This window comes from Triticum dicoccoides, chromosome 2B (assembly GCF_002162155.2).
Source record: "Triticum dicoccoides isolate Atlit2015 ecotype Zavitan chromosome 2B, WEW_v2.0, whole genome shotgun sequence".
NCBI classification, from domain to species: domain Eukaryota; kingdom Viridiplantae; phylum Streptophyta; class Magnoliopsida; order Poales; family Poaceae; genus Triticum; species Triticum dicoccoides.
The window spans coordinates 783,654,984-783,675,872 of record NC_041383.1 but is presented as its reverse complement, the minus strand read 5'-3'; the positions used below and the strand labels follow the sequence as shown (position 1 = coordinate 783,675,872).

Here is a 20,889-nt window from a genome sequence, read left to right as displayed (position 1 = left end):
GGAGGCTTAGCTGCAGCCTCGTGCTCGCCTAAGTTATAAAAATCCTACCGAGTGGTAGAGCAACCCTCTCACTCGGAGGCTTAGCTGCAGTCCAAGCACTCGCCTAAGTTGTGAAAATCCTACCAAGTGAAGAGCAATCCTCTCACTCGGGGGCTTAGCTGCGGCCCTGTGCTCGCCTAAGTTACAAAATCCTACCGAGTGAAGAGCAACCCTCTCACTCGGGGGCTTAGCTGCAGCCCAGTGCTCGTCTAAGTGGACTAAAGAATAAGTCGATTGCAGCACAGGCACCTTGCTTTGAACCTGCAAAAGACATTCCGAGCCGAAGGCAATCGTATTCAAGCGCCAAATTCAAGTTTGAATTGATATCTAAAGGAACCGAAAGTGCTCAGGCGTCAAGCCTGTTAAGGTTTGTCGGTTACAATTCCACTCGGCATGCCAAGGCAAATTTAAAGCGTCGAGCTAGAAGAAGTTTTTTACCCCTCCTGTGGAGGGCTGGATGGTGCAACAAATTCATCAAGGTCAATCCCGTCGGCGATCCGAGTGGCAGCTGCAAGGAAAGTTTCCATAAAGGATCTGAAGTCGTGCTTCTTGGTATTGGCCACCCGAAGGGCCGCCAGCTTCTCTTCTCGCGCATCTTTGCAGTGGACTCGGGCCAGACACAGAGCGACATCTGCACCACACCGAGCCGAGGACTTCTTCCACTCCTGCACTCGACCAGGGATCGTGTTCAAGCGGGCCATCAGCGACTCAAGGTCATTCTGAAGTGTCTCCTCAGGCCAGAGCGTCGAGTCGATGCGAGATGTGGCGGCCTTCAGCCTTGCGAGATAGTCCACGACAGCTGCGACACGAGACTCCAGTCGGAAAACATCCATGGCAACTTCGTCGTTCACCGGAGAATTGACGGGGTCAAGGTTTGGCTCCAGTCGGCTGGTTTCCTCTTCGAAGTTTTGACAAAATTCTGCAAGGGTGATCACTAAGTCAAGGGGATAGTTGAATGGAAGAAGCCACAGTTGGAAATATTTGCCAAACATGGAGGTTTACCTTCAAGCATAAGAAACAGCTTCTTGGCAAGGCCACTCAGGAAGGCCTCCAGTTCAGTTTTCTTCTCAGTCAATTTGCTGACTTGGTCGGTCAAGGCAGCTTTGTCAGTTCTCAGTCGACTGACTTCCTTGTTGGCAATCCCAAGAGCAGTTTTCAGATTGGTATTGTCTTGTTCGAGCTTGGTGACTGAAGCTAACTTCTCGTCAACAAGCTTGATCTTCTCAGCTAGCTCAAGGTCTTTCTTCTGCTGGGCCTCCCTTACCTTGCCTGCAAGTTACAGCAAGATCAGGTGCTGAAACAAGCAAGGGGAAAAGCAGTCGTCAGGGTCTCACCAAACATACCTTCGGTCTCCTCCTTTGCCTTTGTCAGCTTCTCCTGAACCAGCTTCAAGCTCAGCTCGACTTGAGTATGTTTTTGTTCCAGCTCTGAGTAGCAAGCCACAAGATCACAGGAGTTCTGCGAAGAACCAATCGACTAAACGTCAAATGTAACTCACTTCCGAGTGAAAAAGGGAAAAACACACGTTTCTAAGACTACAGCCGAATACAAGCATTCGACCGTAGTCTCGGGGACTACACCCAGTGGGTGCACTCAGCGTGCCCCCACTAATCCTGTTGAAGACAAAGTCGACAAGTCGACCTCAAAAAAAAAACAGTGTGCGAGACGCATTCTCTAAGACTGTGATCAACTGCAAGCAGTCGACCACAGTCTCGGGGACTACACCCAGTGGGTGCACTCAGCGTGCCCCCACCGGTTTGCGAAATCCAGTCGACCAGTCGACTGACAGAAAGATTGACATCATAAAGCCTAAGGCCGACTGCCAGCAGTCGACCTTAGCCTTGGGGACTACACCCAGCGGGTGCACTCAGCGTGCCCCCGCTAACACGGAGTTTATTCGACACACCCAGTGGGTGACTAATATAAATTCCGGAAAAGAAAAGTTTTTGGTAGCATATCCAACAGAACAAACAGCGGTCGACTGACCTGGACATTGCTTTGGAGGGCAGAACTGGCGTCATAAGCTGCCTGGCTCGCGTCCCGGATGGTCTTCAGCTGCTCCATCATGAGTCCCGCCTGGCGTATCGCCTCCTTCGCTGCGCCATCTTGGTCCTCCGGGACGTGGTGCGTCATGAAGAGGGAAGGCTGCTGAGCACTCGTCAGTGGATTCGCGAAGGTCACCGTGTGTCGAGTGGTGTTCTCTTCCTCCACAGTCAGAATTTCAGGCGCCGGCACATCCTGAGGCACCTTACTGGCGGACGCTTTCCGACTCCTCCTGTGCTTCAGCGGCTCTTCATCCTCATCATCATCAGGAAGATCGATAACAGTGTTGGGTGGAGCTGCGGAGAAGGATCAGGATCAGAGATCGCGAGTCAGTCGACTAAGAATGGTATTAAGAACACAGTACCTGGATTCGAAGTTGCTGCATCCTCCATCTCGTGGTCATCGGCCCGGGCCGAGGTCTCAGAAGTAGCAGCACTGCAACTCCAAAGGATCAGTCGACTAACCTCAGCGTCGACCAGAGATAAAGTTCGCACAGAATAAGAAAATATGAGCAACACAATTACCCTGATATGGTGGGGATGGACACCTTCATCTTCGGCAGGAGCTTGGTCGGCTTCGATGAGGCTGCCCTGGGCTGCTTCGGCGCCTTTTCAGTCGGCGCCGGAGAGGTGGTCCGAGGGCGCTTGGTCGACTGAGTGGCGGTCGCAACCCCCTTACCACGTTCGGTCGAAGGGTCGTGGACAAGCTTCGACCGCCTTTCTGAGCGCGGTGGAACGACCTCCTCCTCCTCTTCTTCCTCGTCCTCAATGTCATCTTCATCACCTTCATCATCATCATCGTCGTCATCATCCCCTGCAGCATCCGAGTCCCATTCCTCCTCTTCCTGGCTCTCGCCCCCACTCGCCTCGCCCCCGCTCGCCTCGCCTTCCTCAGTCGAAGCTTGTGCCCCATTGGGCATCGAGTACAACTCGGTGAAGGCCTAGCAGATGCCCAAACAAGGATCAGTCGACCAGTCGGCAGGGTTAGCAGAAATGAATACGACAAGGACACAATGGAAAGCAGAGCAAGTGTACCTTGTTTGGGTCGCTGTTGTGGTCGAGTGGAGGAATCCTTCTGGCTCCACGCGGGTTGTCCCTGTTTCCGGTAACGGCTACCATCCATCTTTCCAGAGTGGCATCATCGACTTCTTCTGGATGGACCCTAGTCTCGTCTTCGGGCCCACAGTACAACCACATGCAGTGGCTCCGGAATTGAAGGGGTTGGATGCGACGCCTGAGGAAGACCTCCAGAAGATCCATGCCCGTCACCCCCTCCCGAACCAACTGCACCACGCGCTCCATCAACATCTTCACGTCGGCTTTCTCCTCCGGAATCAGCTTCAGAGGGGAGGGCTTGTTCACTCGGTCCATGGTAAACGGAGGGAGTCCACTCGACTGCCCTGGCGTCGACTGGACCTGACAGTAGAACCAAGTCGACTGCCAGCCTCTGACGGACTCGGGAAAGGACATGGGCGGGAAGGTGCTATTATTCCTCACCTGAATCCCCAGGCCCCCACACATTTGGACGACTCGGGTCTTCTCATCACCTGGGCTCGCCTTCTTCACGGTCTGAGAGCGACACGTGAAGATACGTTTGAACAAACCCCAGTGCGGTCGACAGCCCAAGAAACCCTCACACATGGACACGAACGCAGCAAGATAGGCAATGGAGTTTGGGGTAAAGTGGTGGAGCTGCGCTCCAAAGAAATTCAAGAAGCCACGGAAGAAAATGCTTGGCGGCAAGGAAAACCCACGGTCAACATGAGTGGCCAGAAGCACACACTCACCCTCTTCTGGCTGTGGCTGCCACTCCTTCCCCGGCAACCTCGCAGCTCCGTGAGGGATCAAGCCCTCGTTGGCCATGTCGAGGAGGTCCTTCTCCGTGATGGTCGACTGGATCCAGTCTCCTTGGACCCAGCCTTTCGGCAGGCGGGATCTGGACGAGGACCCTCTGCGGCTGGTGGATCTCCCCTTCGCCTTCTCCGATGCCGACGCCTTCTTGGCACGCTCCAGCGCCGCCGCCTTCTCCTTGGCCATGGTCGCCGGTGAGATGCACGAAGGGAAGTGGTGCGGGGGCGAGAGCGAGCACGCTGAGCAGGGAGGAAGGAAGCAGAGGGAGAGAGGGAGAATGCTGAGGCGCAGCACAGAAATCCTCGCCGGGCACATTTATAAGGTCCCTTCCGAGTGGCTGACATGTGGGCCCGGTCGATCTAATCATATCTGGGAGCAGTTATGAGGACTGGATACGTGGCGAAAAAGGCGGCGCGGAGATCGAGGCGTCTATGCCCCGTCCCATCCGAACGCCGCGGTCTGCCCCGCTTCGCGCGCGCCCCCAAATTTCGCACCCCGCGGAATCCGCGAGCAACAAATCAGTCTGTCAGACGCGGTGTTTCCGGCGATCCGTCGCTCGGAGATCGTCAAAGCTCGAAAGATCACTCGACGCAAAAATAGAATGGATCGAGTCGACCGAAGACAAATTGCTCCCTGTCAACGAAGAGATTCTTTGATCCAGAACAGCGCACAACTAGAGCGCAAAGGTTAATCGGAAACGACATCAACTCCTTCTTCACTCGAAGCCTCAATCCATTCGGGGGCTAATGATGGGGTTATGTACCTAGGGTAGGGTCATGGACCTGTTCCAAGTAACTTACCCTAGGACATCCCTAGAAGAGGTCGCCTTCCAGTCGACCAACGAGGATTCACTCGACTGGCCTGAAGGACTCGACCACGAAGACTCACTCGACCACCAGGAGGTCAAGAGGCACTCTGCACCGCAACGGCCTGTAATTAAGTAGACTTTATGATAGTAAAGGCACTTTATGTGGGGCGTTACCAGTAACGCCCCAGACTTAACTCACCTTAAACCCTCTCCTACGTGGGCTGGCTGGGGTCCTGGCGCACTCTATATAAGCCACCCCCCTCCACAGGCAGAAGGGTTCGGGACCTTGTAATCCATACATTGATAATCCACTCGACCGCCTCCGGGCTCCGAGACGTAGGGCTGTTACTTCTTCCGAGAAGGGCCTGAACTCGTACATCCCTTGTGCTTACAACCTCTCCATAGCTAGGACCTTGCCTCTCCATACCTACCCCCCACTCTACTGTCAGGCTTAGAACCACGACAGCAACCTCTGGAATACCATCAGATTTAGCAAAAACCCCATTGGCGATAGCAGAATTGAATGAGACAGACTTATTACCTACAAAAACAAATAGATGACAAGCATGAAAAGCAATCTAAATAACGCTACAACAACGAAGATAAAAATACAAAAGCTACATGTGACAAAAAAAGAAAAGATTATGAACTAACCAAAAGAGAATTTGCTCATAGACTGATGCTCGCTTCCAGACACTTTGGGCACAGATGAATTCAACACACATTCCAGAACATTTAAAACAAGAGACTCTGCCCAATCAATGAACATATTAGGCTTGTCTTGGTTTCTAGTCTGAACAAGCTCAATGACTTCCAGAGCACTCTGAACAAGAGACAAAATCAGCAAAAAGCAACAAAAATAATAACCAAAAAAGAACAATCTAACCAGAACAAATACCTGAGATCCAAAGTGAGGACAAATAGTTCTTTGAACTTTCATTGCAAAAGAACCATCAGAAGGACCAATACCAAAACTCTTACTGCCTGTGGATTTTTCAATAGAACCCTGAAACAAAAACAATAGTAAATACACCGGCAAAACATAAAAGTAAAAATGGATGAATAAAAGAAACAATGAACTAAAAATAAACACAGAACATGAAAAGAAAAAGGAGATAACCTGCATATTAATTGGAGCACAGAGGCGTTTCAGTGGCCTCTTTCCAAAAGAGCGGCTGTTATTTCGGTCAAGCTCTGCGAATTGCTTGACTTTGTTACCCCTCCATGCAAGAATACAAGGTTTCACATCAGGTACAGAGTGAAGCCCAAAGTTCAAATGATCAAGGTAAGCTACCTACAAAAACAAACACATAACAAAACAAAAACAAGTTAGCACTAACCTAAATAATTAACATTCAAAATAAATTAAGGAGAACATAAATAAAAAAAGAAAAAAGAAAACTTACAACAAAAGCGTAATGGCATCCACCGAAGGTCACTGATCTTTTGGAAGCAACTTTAGTAGCATCCTTGAATTTTTTGATGCTACTCAAAAGCCACTCGTAAACAAAACTAGAAAGATCATAGGCACACACAGACTGACAATCCTGAAAGATGTGGAGGTACTTCGGACTAGGACTAAGACTAGAGTTGGGACAAAGGAAAGTAGAGAAAGCCACAATCATGAAACAAATGAACACGTCCTCATCAGACAAATCAACTTCTGCAGATTTTAGCTTATTGGCAAAAAAGGACACTGGTGGGATACTGGTAAGATTGAAATGAGAAAGGATAATATCACGACCAGCTTCAGGATCTGAAACAACGGGCTCACAGTCTACTGGGAGGTCAAGGATGTCATGGATATCATACTTAGTTAAGGGTATGAATTTCCTTTTCAACTGAAACTCAGAAGCAGGAACATCGAACCTAGATGCAAGCCACTTAACTAGCCTAAGAGGAACCTCGGTCCGGACAAAATTAAGAAGACAGCCCATGCCATACTTCTGAATAACACCCTTGTACCTAGAACACAAGCCATCAACCACTGCTGAGAAGAACTTACCAGAATATCGAGTGAATGTTGCACAAACAGGGTAATCGGAAGATCGTTTCTGCCTCTACAAAAAAATATAACAAAAACTACATTAGAAATCAAAAAAAAATCGAAGATACAGAGGGGGAATCCCCTAACAAAAGAACATGGAACATAGAACACAAAAAGAAGAGAAAAAGAGACTTACAACATTCATTCTACTAACAGAAGACAATTTCCTCTTCAGGAGCTTGACTTTCTACACAAAACAAATACATAAACATCAAACCAACATAAGAAAAAGATAAAAAATAAAAAAAGATAATCATCAAAAATAAAAATGGATCAAACAAAACACTTACATTGTTCACATAGAAATTGTAAAGAGCTTTATCAAGCTCTACATCATCACCAGAACAATCCTGAAAAAAGAAGAAGTTCACACAAATAAACAAATAATATTAATGCATATGAAAAAACTGAGAATGAAAGATAATAAGAAAAAGATAACCACCAAAGACATAGCATTATCATCAGCAAAATCGTTAGGCACGAAAGGTTCTTTTGAAGAATCAGCACTGTCAACAGAAGAAACTAGCGGGGCATCCTTGGGACAGACTTTCCGTATTCTGCCCATTGAGTTACTAGCTGAAAAGCAAGAGAGGAAATGGGAATCAAATAAATAGAGTAAAGTGGAAGTGCAAAACCTATGCAAATTAACAACATTAACCTAATAGAAAAAAACAATTCAAAAAAAAATGGGGTTACAGTCTAGCTACTGTACAAACTACAAAGAAATTATAGGTACATTGAACCAACAGAGCATCAGCTTACATAGCCACAAATTACACTGTAATTAGGGGTAAAATTACACTGTACATTGGATTCCACTGTAATTCCGCTGTAATTATTAGAGTAAATACACTGTAAAAAAGTGTGCTGTAATTAGGGGTGAAACAGGCATCAGATTCCACTGTAATTCCACTGTAATTATTGGAGTAAATACATTGTAAAAAGTGCACTGTAATTAGGGGTGAAAAATACACTGTGATTAGGGGTGGAAAAACATTGTAAAAACGGGCATCAGATTTCACTGTAATTCCACTGTAATTATTGGAGAAAAATACACTGTAATTGGGAGTGGACAAACACTGTAAACACGGGCATCATATTCCATTGTAATTCCACTGTAATTATTGGAGTAAATACACAGTAATTAGGAGTGGAAAAACACTGTAAAAGACAGGCATCACATTCCACTGTAATTCCAATGTATTTATTGGACTAAGTACACTGTAAAAAGTGCACTGTATTTAGGGGTGGAAATACACTGTAATTATGAGTGGAAAAACACTGTAAAACGGGCATCAGATTCCACTGTAATTATGGGTGTTGTTACACTGTAAAAAGTGTATAATGTGAAAGCGTTACAGTCTAACTACAGAGCCACTACACAACAATTTTGCATCAGAATACAGCAAGAGTTCAGCTAGAAAAAAATTCACCCTGCCCCTTCAGCTAGAAATGATGCCAAAAGGATACACATACACACTAGTTAGGGAGCAAGTTGCACATCAATTAGAACAACATAAAAACACTGGGCAAAAGATACTGCAAGGGGGACAAATAATAACTAAAAAAGAACAAAGTACAGCAAAGCTATATATGGCGCATAAGGGAGCAGTGAAGATCTACAGCACAAAGATGCATTGAATATAGGTCAACTGCTAGGGTGAGAAAATACACGGCATAACTTCATGCGCGTACAACTGCAGACCCTGGATCTTACATGCACTCCTATAATGAAAACACTGAAAAACAAGCATGTAAATGATGAAAATGCACAACAAAATGAACAAATACATAGAGATGTTCAGTAAAACACCCGGCATGAACAACAACCTGGGACAAAAATGAGACAAACATGACAACATACTGGGGCTACAACCAGGAACTCCATCTTCACAAACAACCTACGCGATCCGCCGCTCAAAACTAACGCCTACAACGCCTACCTCCACATCAACTGCAGGAAAACTTCCCTCTACGCCTGCCTACACATCATCAACATGCTAAGTATTTCGCGCGCGCACCAACAACACGCGGATTTGGTATGCGACCTCAACGACGACACACGGATTGCGGCAAATGAGACTGCACGTGGCGCACACACTCCTAACAAAAATTCACGCACACACCCCGTGGCAGAAATAGAACACCACGACAGCAGCACCCCATGGCAGCAACAACACCCCCCGCGGATCCGCGAAACCAAAAATCACCTAGATCTGCAACTACATGGACACGAAAACCACGGGCGAAAGCGCGAGAGACAGGGACAACGAACCAGAGCAGCCGCGGGCGGCGAGAAACAAGAGGAAGAAGTCAGTATCCTGCCGTCGACAAGCTCGAAATTGCCATGAACGCAAGGAATCGCATCCCCTCCTCCGCCGCTGGAGCTCTCCGCCTCTGCCTTATCGAAATGGAAATGGGGGAACGACACCCCGCTCCTAATTCAAAAACGACAAAAGCCAAACAGTGACGGGCCGGGCGGGCGCGCAGCCGAGGAAAACGGGCGGAAAGAGAAAATCGCGCCCGACAAAAAAAACCCGACCCAAAAAACCGCGACCGAGCGTGAATCTCGATGCCAGAACGGACAGACAGAAATTCGAATGACGACGAATTGAAAAACAGCTGACTGTAAAATAGCAAATCTGTTATTTTTTGATGTCATACTTAGATGTGAGATTATCTCACATCTAGATGAGATATAGCCAGACCCTTTCTTCGCTGCCGCCGCTGCTGCTGTAGCGCTCGCTCGTCGTCGTCGCCGCTGCCAACGCTCGCTCGTCGCCGCAGGCCGCCCCCGCCACAACTCTTCTGCTCGCTCTGTTGAGGAAGCACCGGAGCTCCATCCCCGCTGCTCCCCCCAGCCATTTACAACCACACTCCTCGGTGCCCCAAGCTCAAGTCAAGCACCAACAAATTACAGGAACGTGCTGACTGAGTCATCTACAGGTGCCCAAACGTAGCGAACTTAGTGAATTTGGGCGCAGCCAAAGAGTGCATGCAGCATGCATAGTGCCCTTGGAGGCGCCCACGAACATCGCCGTGGCCGACGGGGACGTCGCCGCTTCCGACAGGAATGGAGCGCGCTGAGCTGGGTGGTGTACCTGACGTCGAGGAGCACGCCGGCGGCGATGTGGCGAGCAGCCATGGCGCATCACAACGGCGACTGTACTTTGACTGTTTGAGGCCGCTGGAGAGATTAGAGAAGGCCGTGCTTTAAGATTCGTATCGCCGGGTGTCACGTGTATATTAGAAATTTAGGGTTTGCGGTCTACCTCCTAATTCCTCTGCGCTTATCCGTGGTGCCGCTCACAATTCGCATATCTGAGGCTAGGGGGTAGGGACCTTCTTATACTATCTTTACAAAGAGTCCACCTCTTATACAGATATAAGATTCCTAGTATTTTCCACTAGTTTCCGGGATAGAGTCCAGATCAAATAACCAACCACGATCATATTTGTCTGTTTAACGGATTCTACCCGTTATGTCCCCGGAGCACGCGCTTGTGAGCAACGCGCCATAATAGAGTGTAAATTCCTCTAATTATGTAGATCAACATTAGGGCTGTAATCTAATTATACGATCTAGCTCCTTCCAATCATTAGTGTACCCGGGTAGTCTTTCCAATATAAATAGTATATTGTATTCCACTGATAATCGACCAGCTTCTTTAAGCATATATTACTTAAGTACATTACAACAAGTGATAATTCCATGATAATCAGATAAAGTAATTCCATGCACAAATACATGTATAATTTCATAATGAGGTATTCTGAATATTAGTAATTCCTATTAATTTGAATATAGTTGTAGGACAAATAATTCCAACAACGTGCGGGAGAGGGTCTCACGATGGGTCCTGTACGACCCGGTCGTATATGATTTTTTTTTCAACCACATGCATGTGTACAGAGTGTGTGCATGCAAGGTTACTTTGGTCCAAAAGTACAACTCCACGTCACGCCTTGGTTTTGGAGCTACAGACCATGCGCACTACATATTGAACCAGAGGGAGTATATGACGACAAGGTGCGTCAGGAGAACTAAAAGCGAGGGTGATAGAGTCTGGTTCTGCAGGCCAATAGCAGTGTCTATCTACACGCGCTCCCTTCAATGCTCGACGATTGGTGCACCATGTGCCCAGGGACAATTTTAAGGGGGGACGAGGGGGGGCGAGACCCCCCTCGTCCCCCCCTATCGATCACGTTGCCCCTTGATAGTGATTAGGTATAGCAGCTTTTTTTTGCGTATGCAAACGATTTGTGTCTTGTCTCGCCCCCCCTGTGGTGGCTCCCATAGTCAAAGGCTCAAAGCCCATGAACGACTTATACTATGCAATTAGTAGTAATCCGTGGGAGAGAAGGCCCAAATATCAGTAGAAGAAATAAATAAAAAGCCCACAACGGAAGAGAAGGACCCAGGCTAAAGACGCACGTACTCACGGTAGTTCCATCTCCTCTAATCGTTTCGTTTTCGATCTGCTAGTTCTTGCGATCCGAAACACATGCTCGCTGCAGCCGGCCGCCTTGTAGATCGGCTACCGTCGAGAAGGAAGGCGACAGGGAAGCGCTGCTGCACTGATTCACAGGTCCATTGGCGGGCCGCTCGGATGAGGAAAAATGGTTAGTTTATTTCAGGATTAGATTAGTATGTGTCTTAGAGATGTAGAACGATAGACATTGAAAACAAGTTAGAATTTTCTAGATTGTCTAATTGTGTTTGTGTAGACTTGAAGAGGAAGATAGCTCAACCAATTCATAAAATTTCCAAGCCAATTGGTTCATGGCTTCATGCTCTCAGCTATGTGAACATGACGTCTTCTATGCTCGATGGTACGACCTCTCTCATCAAGTTCAACTTCAAATCTCTTAAACAAATTGTCTAACATGAATGATCCTTGGTTGATGCACATGAAAATTGGATTAGAATAATATAGGTACTGCAGTGTACCTAATTTTGCTAAAAAAACTGATATGCCTTGTCAAAGATGGACAATTTGGTAGTTTTCTTCTAGTATTTACATCAATGAAAACATGATTTCAGTGTAGGCCTTTTTCACGGTCTAAATGTTTTATGCCTGGGTCGATTCTCATTAGTCTGTAAAAATTCAAGTGTGAAACTCGTCCCCTATATCAAATTCCTGGCTCCGTCCCTGCATGTGCCTAGCTATGGGCCGGCGTGATTCTAGCTGAGACGGACAGATCGAGCAAGCTGTACCACAAGATTTTTGGCAGGCCTCGTGACTGAAAAGACGAACGAATTAAGCTAGCCGCAGCATGCATACTGCGTGCGGGAGGAGATGGACCCGGCACGGCACGGGCTCACGACATTGCCACGACCGCCGACCTGCCGCCGTCGTCCATGCGGCCCTGTCCATGCTCAAGCATGTGTGCGTGATGACACTGACCGCTTTCGTCGGCACGCACTGTATCATCTTTCTGCGGCAAATGCACTGTGGCCATTTGCACTGCGCAGCAGCGTCTCAGGCGGCCGACATGGTTGGTTGGCTCGATACGCGACTACGTGCCGGCTTCCAACACGTCTCGTCTCTGTCATCAACCACAGCTAGCGGCAAAATTTCGTGTTTTGACTCTTTTTCCAAACAAATTCAGGATCTGACCCCGTTTAAAATATTTTCGAGATTTGATCCTTTTTCCTACCGCCAGAGCTCCTGGCGGTAGGGTTACACAGCCTACCGCCAGGGACCCTGGCGGTAAGAAATTTATCCACGTCAGCGCGCAGAGACGGCGCCGTCCCCCCTCCGTCGCACCCTACCGCTAGGGGCCCGGGCGGTAGACTGTGTAACCCTACCGCCGGATCCCCTGGCGGTAGGGTCCGGGCAGTTATTTCGCCTGAGACCCCCGCGCCCCTTCCCTTCTCCCCACCCCTCCCCTCCCCCAAGTCGGCAGTTCATCCATTTTCTCCCCCAAGTCGCGCCCCTCTCTCCCTCTCTCATCTCCTCCACTCTCCCCCTCCGATCTTCACCGTTTCTTCACCGTTTTGGCGGATCGAGATGGCCCCAAAGAGAGAAACGTAAGCTCCTCCGATCCCTCCAATTAGTTTTTGCAAACTTGCTTCCGATTCGACGCATTATTTGCTTGAAATCCCTCATGTTTTTTAACTTAGATTGGATTTTTTTCTCCTAAGATTGATTGTAATTGTAGTTCTTAGTTCTTTAGTAACTAGTGGTATTGGATATGAACTCTAATCAATAGTTCATATATTAGTGTGAAGATGAACCCTAGTTCATAATTTATTTTGTTAAAAAAATTATGATGTAATGTTGATATGAGGATGAACCCTAGTTTGATGATGCATGTTGATATGATGATATGATCTAGTGTGAAGCTGAACCCTAGTTTGATGATTCATATTGATATGATGATATGAAGATGTTGTTTGGAAAAAAAATATTTAAAAATATGATGATATGATGTATGTTGGAGGATTTTTTTTTGATATGATGCATGTTGATATGATTTGATCCATCATGTGTAGTAGATGTTGTTGGAGAAATATGCTTAAAATTTTATTTTGATATGATGCATGTCGATATGATTTGAGTTCATCTTTTGCTTATGTATGCTTCATGCTTATGGTGCTTTTGTTTATGAAATTTTATTAAGGCGGCCACCTCTTGCGGACAACATCGGCCCACGGTACTGCATGCTGGACTGGGCATTTGACAAGGGTCATCGTGCCCGTTTCATAGAGAACGGAGAGGTAAGTTATATGAATGAAATTTTGATCCAAGTTTTCGGATTGACGAAAATAATTTCCTAACTTTTGGCGTTCAATTTTTGACAGATGCTCCAGCCACTGCACATGAGGGGTCACGGGGTTCATGGGCATATGGACTACGACGAGCGCTACGCGCCGTTCTTCAAGAGAGCCCGGCTATTGGGTTTCATGTTGCGGTTCAAGCGTCAGCTGCCGACGCTTGTCCACGCAGCTCTGACAGCGTTGATTGAACGGTGGCGACCGGAGACCCATTCTTTTCATCTGCCATGCGGGGGGATGACGGTGACCCTCGAGGACTGGGAGATGATTACTGCCATGCCGATCGAGGGTCATGCACTCACCGGTCGAGTGGAGAGGACCAACTGGCAGGAGAGGGTCACCACCCTCATCGGCGACTGCCCCGGTGCCAAGAGTAACCGTACATCCGGTGTGTCGTTGATCTGGCTCTCGGAGCACCGGAAGACATGCCCCGAAGGCGCAGACGAGGCGACTGTGGAGTGGTACGCGCGGGCCTACCTGTGGTATCTTCTCACGGAGGTCGTGTTTCCAGACAGCTCCGGAAACTTTGCCAACTGGTCGTATCTGTTCTTCCTAGCCGACTGGGATGCAGGGTACAGTTGGGGGACGGCATCTCTCGCCTACCTATACCATTCAGTAAGAGAGTGTCTAATTGCGTACCTACCTACGAAAGTGTGTCCATGACATTTTCTTATATCTGATCCTCATTTGATGTTTTGCAGCTTGACGACGCAACGCAGGGGACGGGAGACAAGTCCAATATGGGTGGCTTTGTCTGGGCCTTCTCCATTTGGATGTGGGAGCGGCTGCCGGTGGGGCGTCCGGAGAAGTTGCGAAGACGCCCATGGGAAGACTATGGCGAAGAAGGCGACGAGACTCGAAACCCCACCGTAGCTTACGAGTGGGACGTTGTCAAACTCTACACGGGCCTAAATAAGACTTCGTACAAGACCTACACCAACGAGTTCGACGCTTTGACGCATACACAGGTATATGAACTCGCCCAGCACCTTTCTCTTTGATTCCACTATTGACCGAGAGTGCGAACTTACCAAGGTATATGTAATAGGTAATCTGGTGCCCGTATCAACAAGAACGAGAGTGGGACTTTGATCTGAACGTGATGTGCGATGCGGACCGTGGTCTCTGGTGGTGCATCGTGCCCATGATCTTTGTGTACGACGTCGAGTGGCATTTGCCACAACGCGTGGCCACGCAGTTTGGGATTTATCAGCATACCCCCACCGGGCCAGCCCACCGATACCGGCGGCCACGCGCTCCACCTGTGAGCTCTTTGTTCTCCGTGAGATTATCATGTTTCTTGTTGCTTATGATGATCTCATTGCGCTTATGATGATTCTTGTTGCTTATGCCTTGCAGGATGAGCCGGCAGAAGAATCATTCGATCATAGACTGGGGAGAGGAGCATAAGACTCATGTGACGGAGTGGAACCGACAGAGGTACCGTAAAGACGTGGAGAGGAGAGTGACTAACTGGGATGATTACCTGGGCCGACACATGAGGTGGTACGATGATGGCCAGAAGCACCGTCTTCGTCTCAGGCCTCGATGGACGGAGGAAGACATCGCGGAGCTGGAGTGGGCTGACCCTGATGAACAGGCATACCAGACCGACATCAGAGACATGCACAGTGGATTTAGGGAGTTTGCACCCCTCATCAACAGAGTGGTAAGTTTGAACCGACGGTCGTATTTAAAATATTTTATTCGTCATCGTGACTAACTTATGCCCTTGCAGTCCGGTGAGCTGAACAGATGCATCTTTGAAGCCTCAGATGCACTAGGTGATCTTCCCGGGAGCGTACAATCGGAGACCAGAGTCAGGGGGACGATGAAGGTACAATTTTAGTCTCCTCGGAACAGATGCATCTTGTTCACTTGCAGTCAGTCGATCTGATACTTATTATGACCTTGCTTCATTGTGAGTGCAGAAGTTCGTGCAGCGTTGTCGCAAGCTCGTAGGGCTGCTTGGGTGTGCTGGAGCTGGGTCAGTTGAAGCTTATCAGCCTGTAGCCACACAGGGTCTCATCGCCTCATCGAGCCATGCTCCCTCGTCGTCCAGGTTGGTTGGGGAGGAGGAGGAGGAAGAGGATGAGGATGAGGAGGCCACACATGAAGAGGAGGAGGAGGAGGAGGAGGAGGATGAGAGCAACGAGGAGGAGGAGTACGATGAAGATTATGGACCTCCACCAACTCAAACATCTCAGGCATCTCAGCTGCCGAAGAGGAATCCGAAGAAGAAGGATTTGCTGAGTCCGGACCCTTTTCAGAGACCGGTTCCTCGCCGGCCCAAGAAGAAGACCGAAGAGACTCGTTCAAAGAGTAACGAGGACCGTACCTCCAAGAGGGGAAGGAGCAAGTTGCTCTTCGATACTTGGCTCTTTTAGTTTGGTTGAACTTGTCTAGTGGTTGCGAAACTATATGGAACTATGTGTTTACTATTTGTGGATCTATGTGTTTGAAATGTTCTATGCACTTCAAGTTATCTTAATATGGATCTACGTGATGCCCAAATTTAATTGTTTAAAATCTATGATATTGCTGTCATATTTGTGAAACTTGCTGTGATATTGAATTTGAAAACAAGCGACCAAATGAACTTGGAAAAACAAAACAGAGGACCCTACCGCCAGGCAACTTGGCGGTAGGGTTACACAACCTACCGCCATGTGTCCTGGCGGTAGGGTGGACCTACCGCTAGGGCAGTAGCATATTTCGTTACAGAATGCCTGGTTGACAATAACCCTGCCACACCTTACCGCCAGGGTCGCAGGCGGTAGGGTTAGACAGCCTACCGCCATGTTTCCTGGCGGTAAGGTACTCATCCACGTTAGCGCGTGGTGACGGCCGCCGTCCCCCTCCGTCACACCCTACCGCCAGGAGCTCTGGCGGTAGCGAAAGGGTCAAATCCCGAAAATATTTCAAAGTGAGGTCAGATGCTGAATTTGTTTGAAAAAAGGGTCAAAACACGAAATTTGACCACAGCTAGCTAGCCAGTAGCACGTGGACGCGGCGTACGTACGTGTCCCTTGCCTGGTGTGCATGCATAACGCTGTGTCTCCCCCGCATGCTCGAGTAATACTCCACCCGTGTCGTAATAATTGACGCTCAAACGGATATATTTAGAGGCGTGTTTCATATTAATTTGATGCTAAATATATGTATCTAAACATATTTTAGTGCTAGTTAGATACATTCATTATGATAGATATATCCTAGACGTATTTCAGTGCTAGATATATTCATTGTGATAGATATATCTATTTGAGTTAATTAATATGAAACGGGATAGTAGTATTTTCAACGGCGGAAGGTCTGCCATTTTCACACGAACAATGAAAGACAACTAAAATTCATAGTCAATTTATGAATGAAACTAGAATAAAAACCACAAAGAATAGAAGTACAAACAACAGAAAGAACCCACCACAGTCGCCGTAGCTAGACCTCAACCACCATATGACCGCCCCCTGGGGATAGTGAGAAAGGTCTTCGGAAACGTCTCAAGGGGGAGGAAAACGACATCCGTGGATGCATGTTGTCGTCATCGACATAGACCCAGTTGAAAAACAAGCTTTCGCTTAGAACCGCGCACGGTCACCTCACCAATCCTCGAGAGTGTCTGTTCGGCAACAACAACAACCTTCATCACTCCTCCGCGCTGAACGGGCATGATTCACTAAAGAGGAGGTACTGCACACAATGCCTTCGAAGAAAAGGAAGACACCCTTGAGTGCCTTCATCACCAACATCGAAGAATAAGATCTTCGCTGGAGCTTTGAGCCTCTCCACCTAACAAGCCCTTAGATCAACTCTAAGAGAGTCGTCGTGTCGCTATATTGCATGTATGCTTTGGTGCATGCACCATAATGCTTCGGAGGCTAGCAACTTTACGTAAGGCAGAGTTGGGTTTTTAGGCCCTCAAGATATTTAGAGACTTGGACTACTCTCTCTAATAAACGAAAGCCATTACAAGTACTGGCTGCAAACAGATTCTAGGGTTAATTATGTTAGTCCTAGTTGTTGACGACATAGAAGGTTTTTCACACCAGTCCTCTTTCTCAAGACGATATAGTGATGTCCCTTCTCCTACTACAAAGATTATGCCAGACTCCATTCTTCTTCATTTTCTTCATGCAAACACTTTGAATGCTTCCAAAATCATATGTTGGCAGCGCGCTCACCACCCTGTTCTTCCGTGTGTGTTCATCATCCCCTAGGAGGGCGGTCACTTAGTTCCCTCGCTGCATCAAGAGAAATCTCTTGTCATCCCCTCACAAGAGTAATGGCACTCTCTAAGACATGATTCATCCACCATCGATCCCCCAAAATCACAAACATTTTTCTGTGGGCACGCCGCATTCAACCGAACAAACAAAAACAAGGTGGTCACCGCTCCCGTGTCTGATTGGAAAGGCGTCCGAGTTTCGCCAACCGCCGAGACGAAGGAAGAAGAGGATCGGGCGCGACAAGTCGTTGTCTTCTTCGGTCTACTCGTTGAGGATCGTTGCGGCACTGGCGGGGAGAGGCCGGAGCCTACATGCGGCTGCATAGGGTTTTCCACCTCGTCGCCGCAGGGTGGCCGAGGTGCTGGCTTGGGCGATGTTGGACGGCGATCAAAGGCGCGGAAAGTACAGCAACCATTGAAGTTGTGGGATCCGACTACAAACCGACAGATCGGGACCCCGAGGGTTGAGGTGGCGTCCATGGCGACGTCTGCATGGTTCAGACGGTCGAATGCAGTCACAAGACGACACTACGGCGATGGGGTGCGGCGGGCCTGGATGATAAAAAAAAGTGGGAGGAAAAAATGGTGTGCTCGCGAGAAATCGTTTTGAGGATAAAGTGCGTTCCAAATACCCCACAACCATTTTCAAGATTTATGTGTTCCAAATACCGCGCAATCGTTTTTAGAATGGTGTGCCGGACCGCCTGAAATACCCCGCAATCGTTTTTAGAATGGTGTGCGGGACCGCCTGAAATACCCTGCAATCGTTTTCAAGATGGAGAACCACTGACAATCTACAAAACGCAGATTGAACTCCATCTTCACTGCACCGACGAACCGGAACCACGTTAAACAGTGAATACTGCAACGCCACTCCAACACCGCAACGTTAGAGCATCTACAACCGGACTCAGCAAATCCGGCCCCTCAAACGCCCGCGGACGCGCGTGTCCGCGGGTACTGACCGGACACTCCCTATATCAGCGCTTCCACACCCACGTATCATATATTCCGTCCCCTATGTTCATACTAAACCATGCAACGTTAATAAAAACTACGTAGATCATGAGCGGACATACAAATGCACAATCAGTTCATCAAGCCAAAGTTTACATAATACACATAATACAACGGACAAGTTCAAACTACAACTAAAAACTTGAAATAAAGACGGATCTTCACCACTTCCTCGTCGGCCCTTTGCCCTTCTGGTCGACGGCGCAGCTGTAGGAGTCCGCGACCGGAGGTGGGTCCACATCGGAGCCGTCAGACCCGTCGGAGGAGGAGAAATCGGAGATGACGATGTAGCTTTGCAAGCGCCGGATAATGCGGTCTTGCTTGCGCTTCAGCTTGGCCACCCTCGCCGCCTCCCTTGCTGCCTCCGCCCCCTCTTGCTCGGATTGCTCAATGCCGAGCCGGAGCTGCTTGGCGTTGAGCCTCCAGAACCGTCGGGCCTTCTTCTCCGCCTCAGTTAGTGACCGGTGGCACGCCCACTCGAAGAGACGGTCCTCCTCATCGGGTACCCGACGGCGGCGGGCAAACTGCGCAGACCCATCAACCCGCCCGCCATCTCCTCTTGTGACGGGCACTAGTAGAAAAAGGGTCAAATATGAAGCACAATAGTGCCGGTTGGAATTTCAGCCGGCACTAATCTGTACACTAGTGCCGGTTCGTGGCGGCGATAAATAGCACCGGTTTGTGGCGAACCTTTAGTACCGGTTCATGCCACGAACCGGTACTAAAGAGGTTGTGTCAGCCTGCGGTCAGGCTATGGCCCCACCATCACCATTTAGTGCCGGTTCGTACCACGAACCGGTACTAGTGAGGTTATGGCAAGCTGTTTTTTGTCCCACCTCGCTCCCCTAACAAGCCTTTTACCACCTTAAATATGTTATTTCTCAAACTATCACAAGCACTTGGTCTTCATTGAACTCTATGTGTAGAATTTGTGGCCGCAATATGAGTCTTCATCGGTTTATAAATCGTTAATGACTCATATTGACAATTCAAATTGTACACACAAAGATCATTGATGATCAAAGTATTTTTGATGTTATAAGATCATATTGATAATTTAGACTGTAAAGAAATATAAGATCATGATCTAAATGCTCTTATTTTTTTGTGTTTAGTATGCATCGTTCAAAGCGACGCCATCAACTTTCAACCGTTTATGCCTTCATTTGCTATTTTTCATGCATTTAATGATTTGTTTTGAGAACTAAATGACCTGGAAATTGAAAAGCACTACAAATGAACTCTGAAAAAGTTGAAACTTGGCATGGTATCATCATTTCACCCACATATCATGTTCAAAAAAGTAGAGAGGATTACGGCAAAAACTAGATGCACTTCGTTTACAAACTGGACAATCTCTTTCGAAGTATTCGGGTTTATGAGGTTATGGCAAGCTGTTTTTTAGTCCCACCTCGTGAAGTGAGAGGGACTAAGAGCGGTTTATAAGCCCTGAGTGCAGAGACGATGAAGAAGAGGCTCAATGCTCACGTTGCTTAGCTTCAAGTCTTCAGGAATACGGTAGACTGCATGGAGCTATGCGCAATGCAGTTTACACTATTCCGAAAGGCTTGAAGCAAATTAACGAGCATTGCACCTCTTTTTTATTTTTAATAACTTATTACAACTCCGGACTTCTTCTGTTATGGCAAAAACTAATTGCACGTCGACATTTCTTTTTTTTAAGTTATAACTCCAGACTTTGACCATCAAGTTTTGCAGAAAAGAAAAAATAGCAGAAAAAAAATAGCAGAAAAGAAGAAAAACTATAGCTGAAAAGAAAAAAACAAAATAAAAAAACTACTCCGAAATAAATAGAAGAAAATAAATATAGCAGAAAAGAAAAAACTATTCAGAAATAAATAGAAGAAAAAATAAAGCAGAAAAGAAAAAAAATTATATTTGCTATTTTTCAATCATTTACAAAATGACCATGAAATTGAAAATCACTACAAAATGAACTCTGAAAATGTTGAATTTTGGCAAACTAGATGAAAAACTACTCACAAATAAATAAAAGAAAATAAATATAACAGAAAAGAAAAAATATACAAAAAACTACGCAGAAATAAGAAGAAC

At 47.4% G+C, this 20,889-nt stretch overlaps 1 protein-coding gene across 1 annotated transcript in view; it reads right to left on the bottom strand.

Moving 5' to 3' along the window:
* The window catches only part of LOC119366278, an 18,352-nt gene extending 9,150 nt beyond the window's left edge, over positions 1–9,202 (bottom strand). The window contains exons 1-9 of the mRNA XM_037631986.1: positions 9,063–9,202; positions 7,230–7,363; positions 7,078–7,137; positions 6,924–6,974; positions 6,147–6,800; positions 5,861–6,034; positions 5,639–5,746; positions 5,395–5,563; positions 5,210–5,281 (exon numbers count right to left, since the gene is read on the bottom strand). Of these exons, the coding sequence (XP_037487883.1) occupies positions 5,210–5,281; positions 5,395–5,563; positions 5,639–5,746; positions 5,861–6,034; positions 6,147–6,800; positions 6,924–6,974; positions 7,078–7,137; positions 7,230–7,352 (1,411 nt within the window). The 5' untranslated portion in view covers positions 7,353–7,363; positions 9,063–9,202. The remainder of the gene's footprint in view (positions 1–5,209; positions 5,282–5,394; positions 5,564–5,638; positions 5,747–5,860; positions 6,035–6,146; positions 6,801–6,923; positions 6,975–7,077; positions 7,138–7,229; positions 7,364–9,062) is intronic.
* Positions 9,203–20,889: the final 11,687 nt, after the last annotated feature.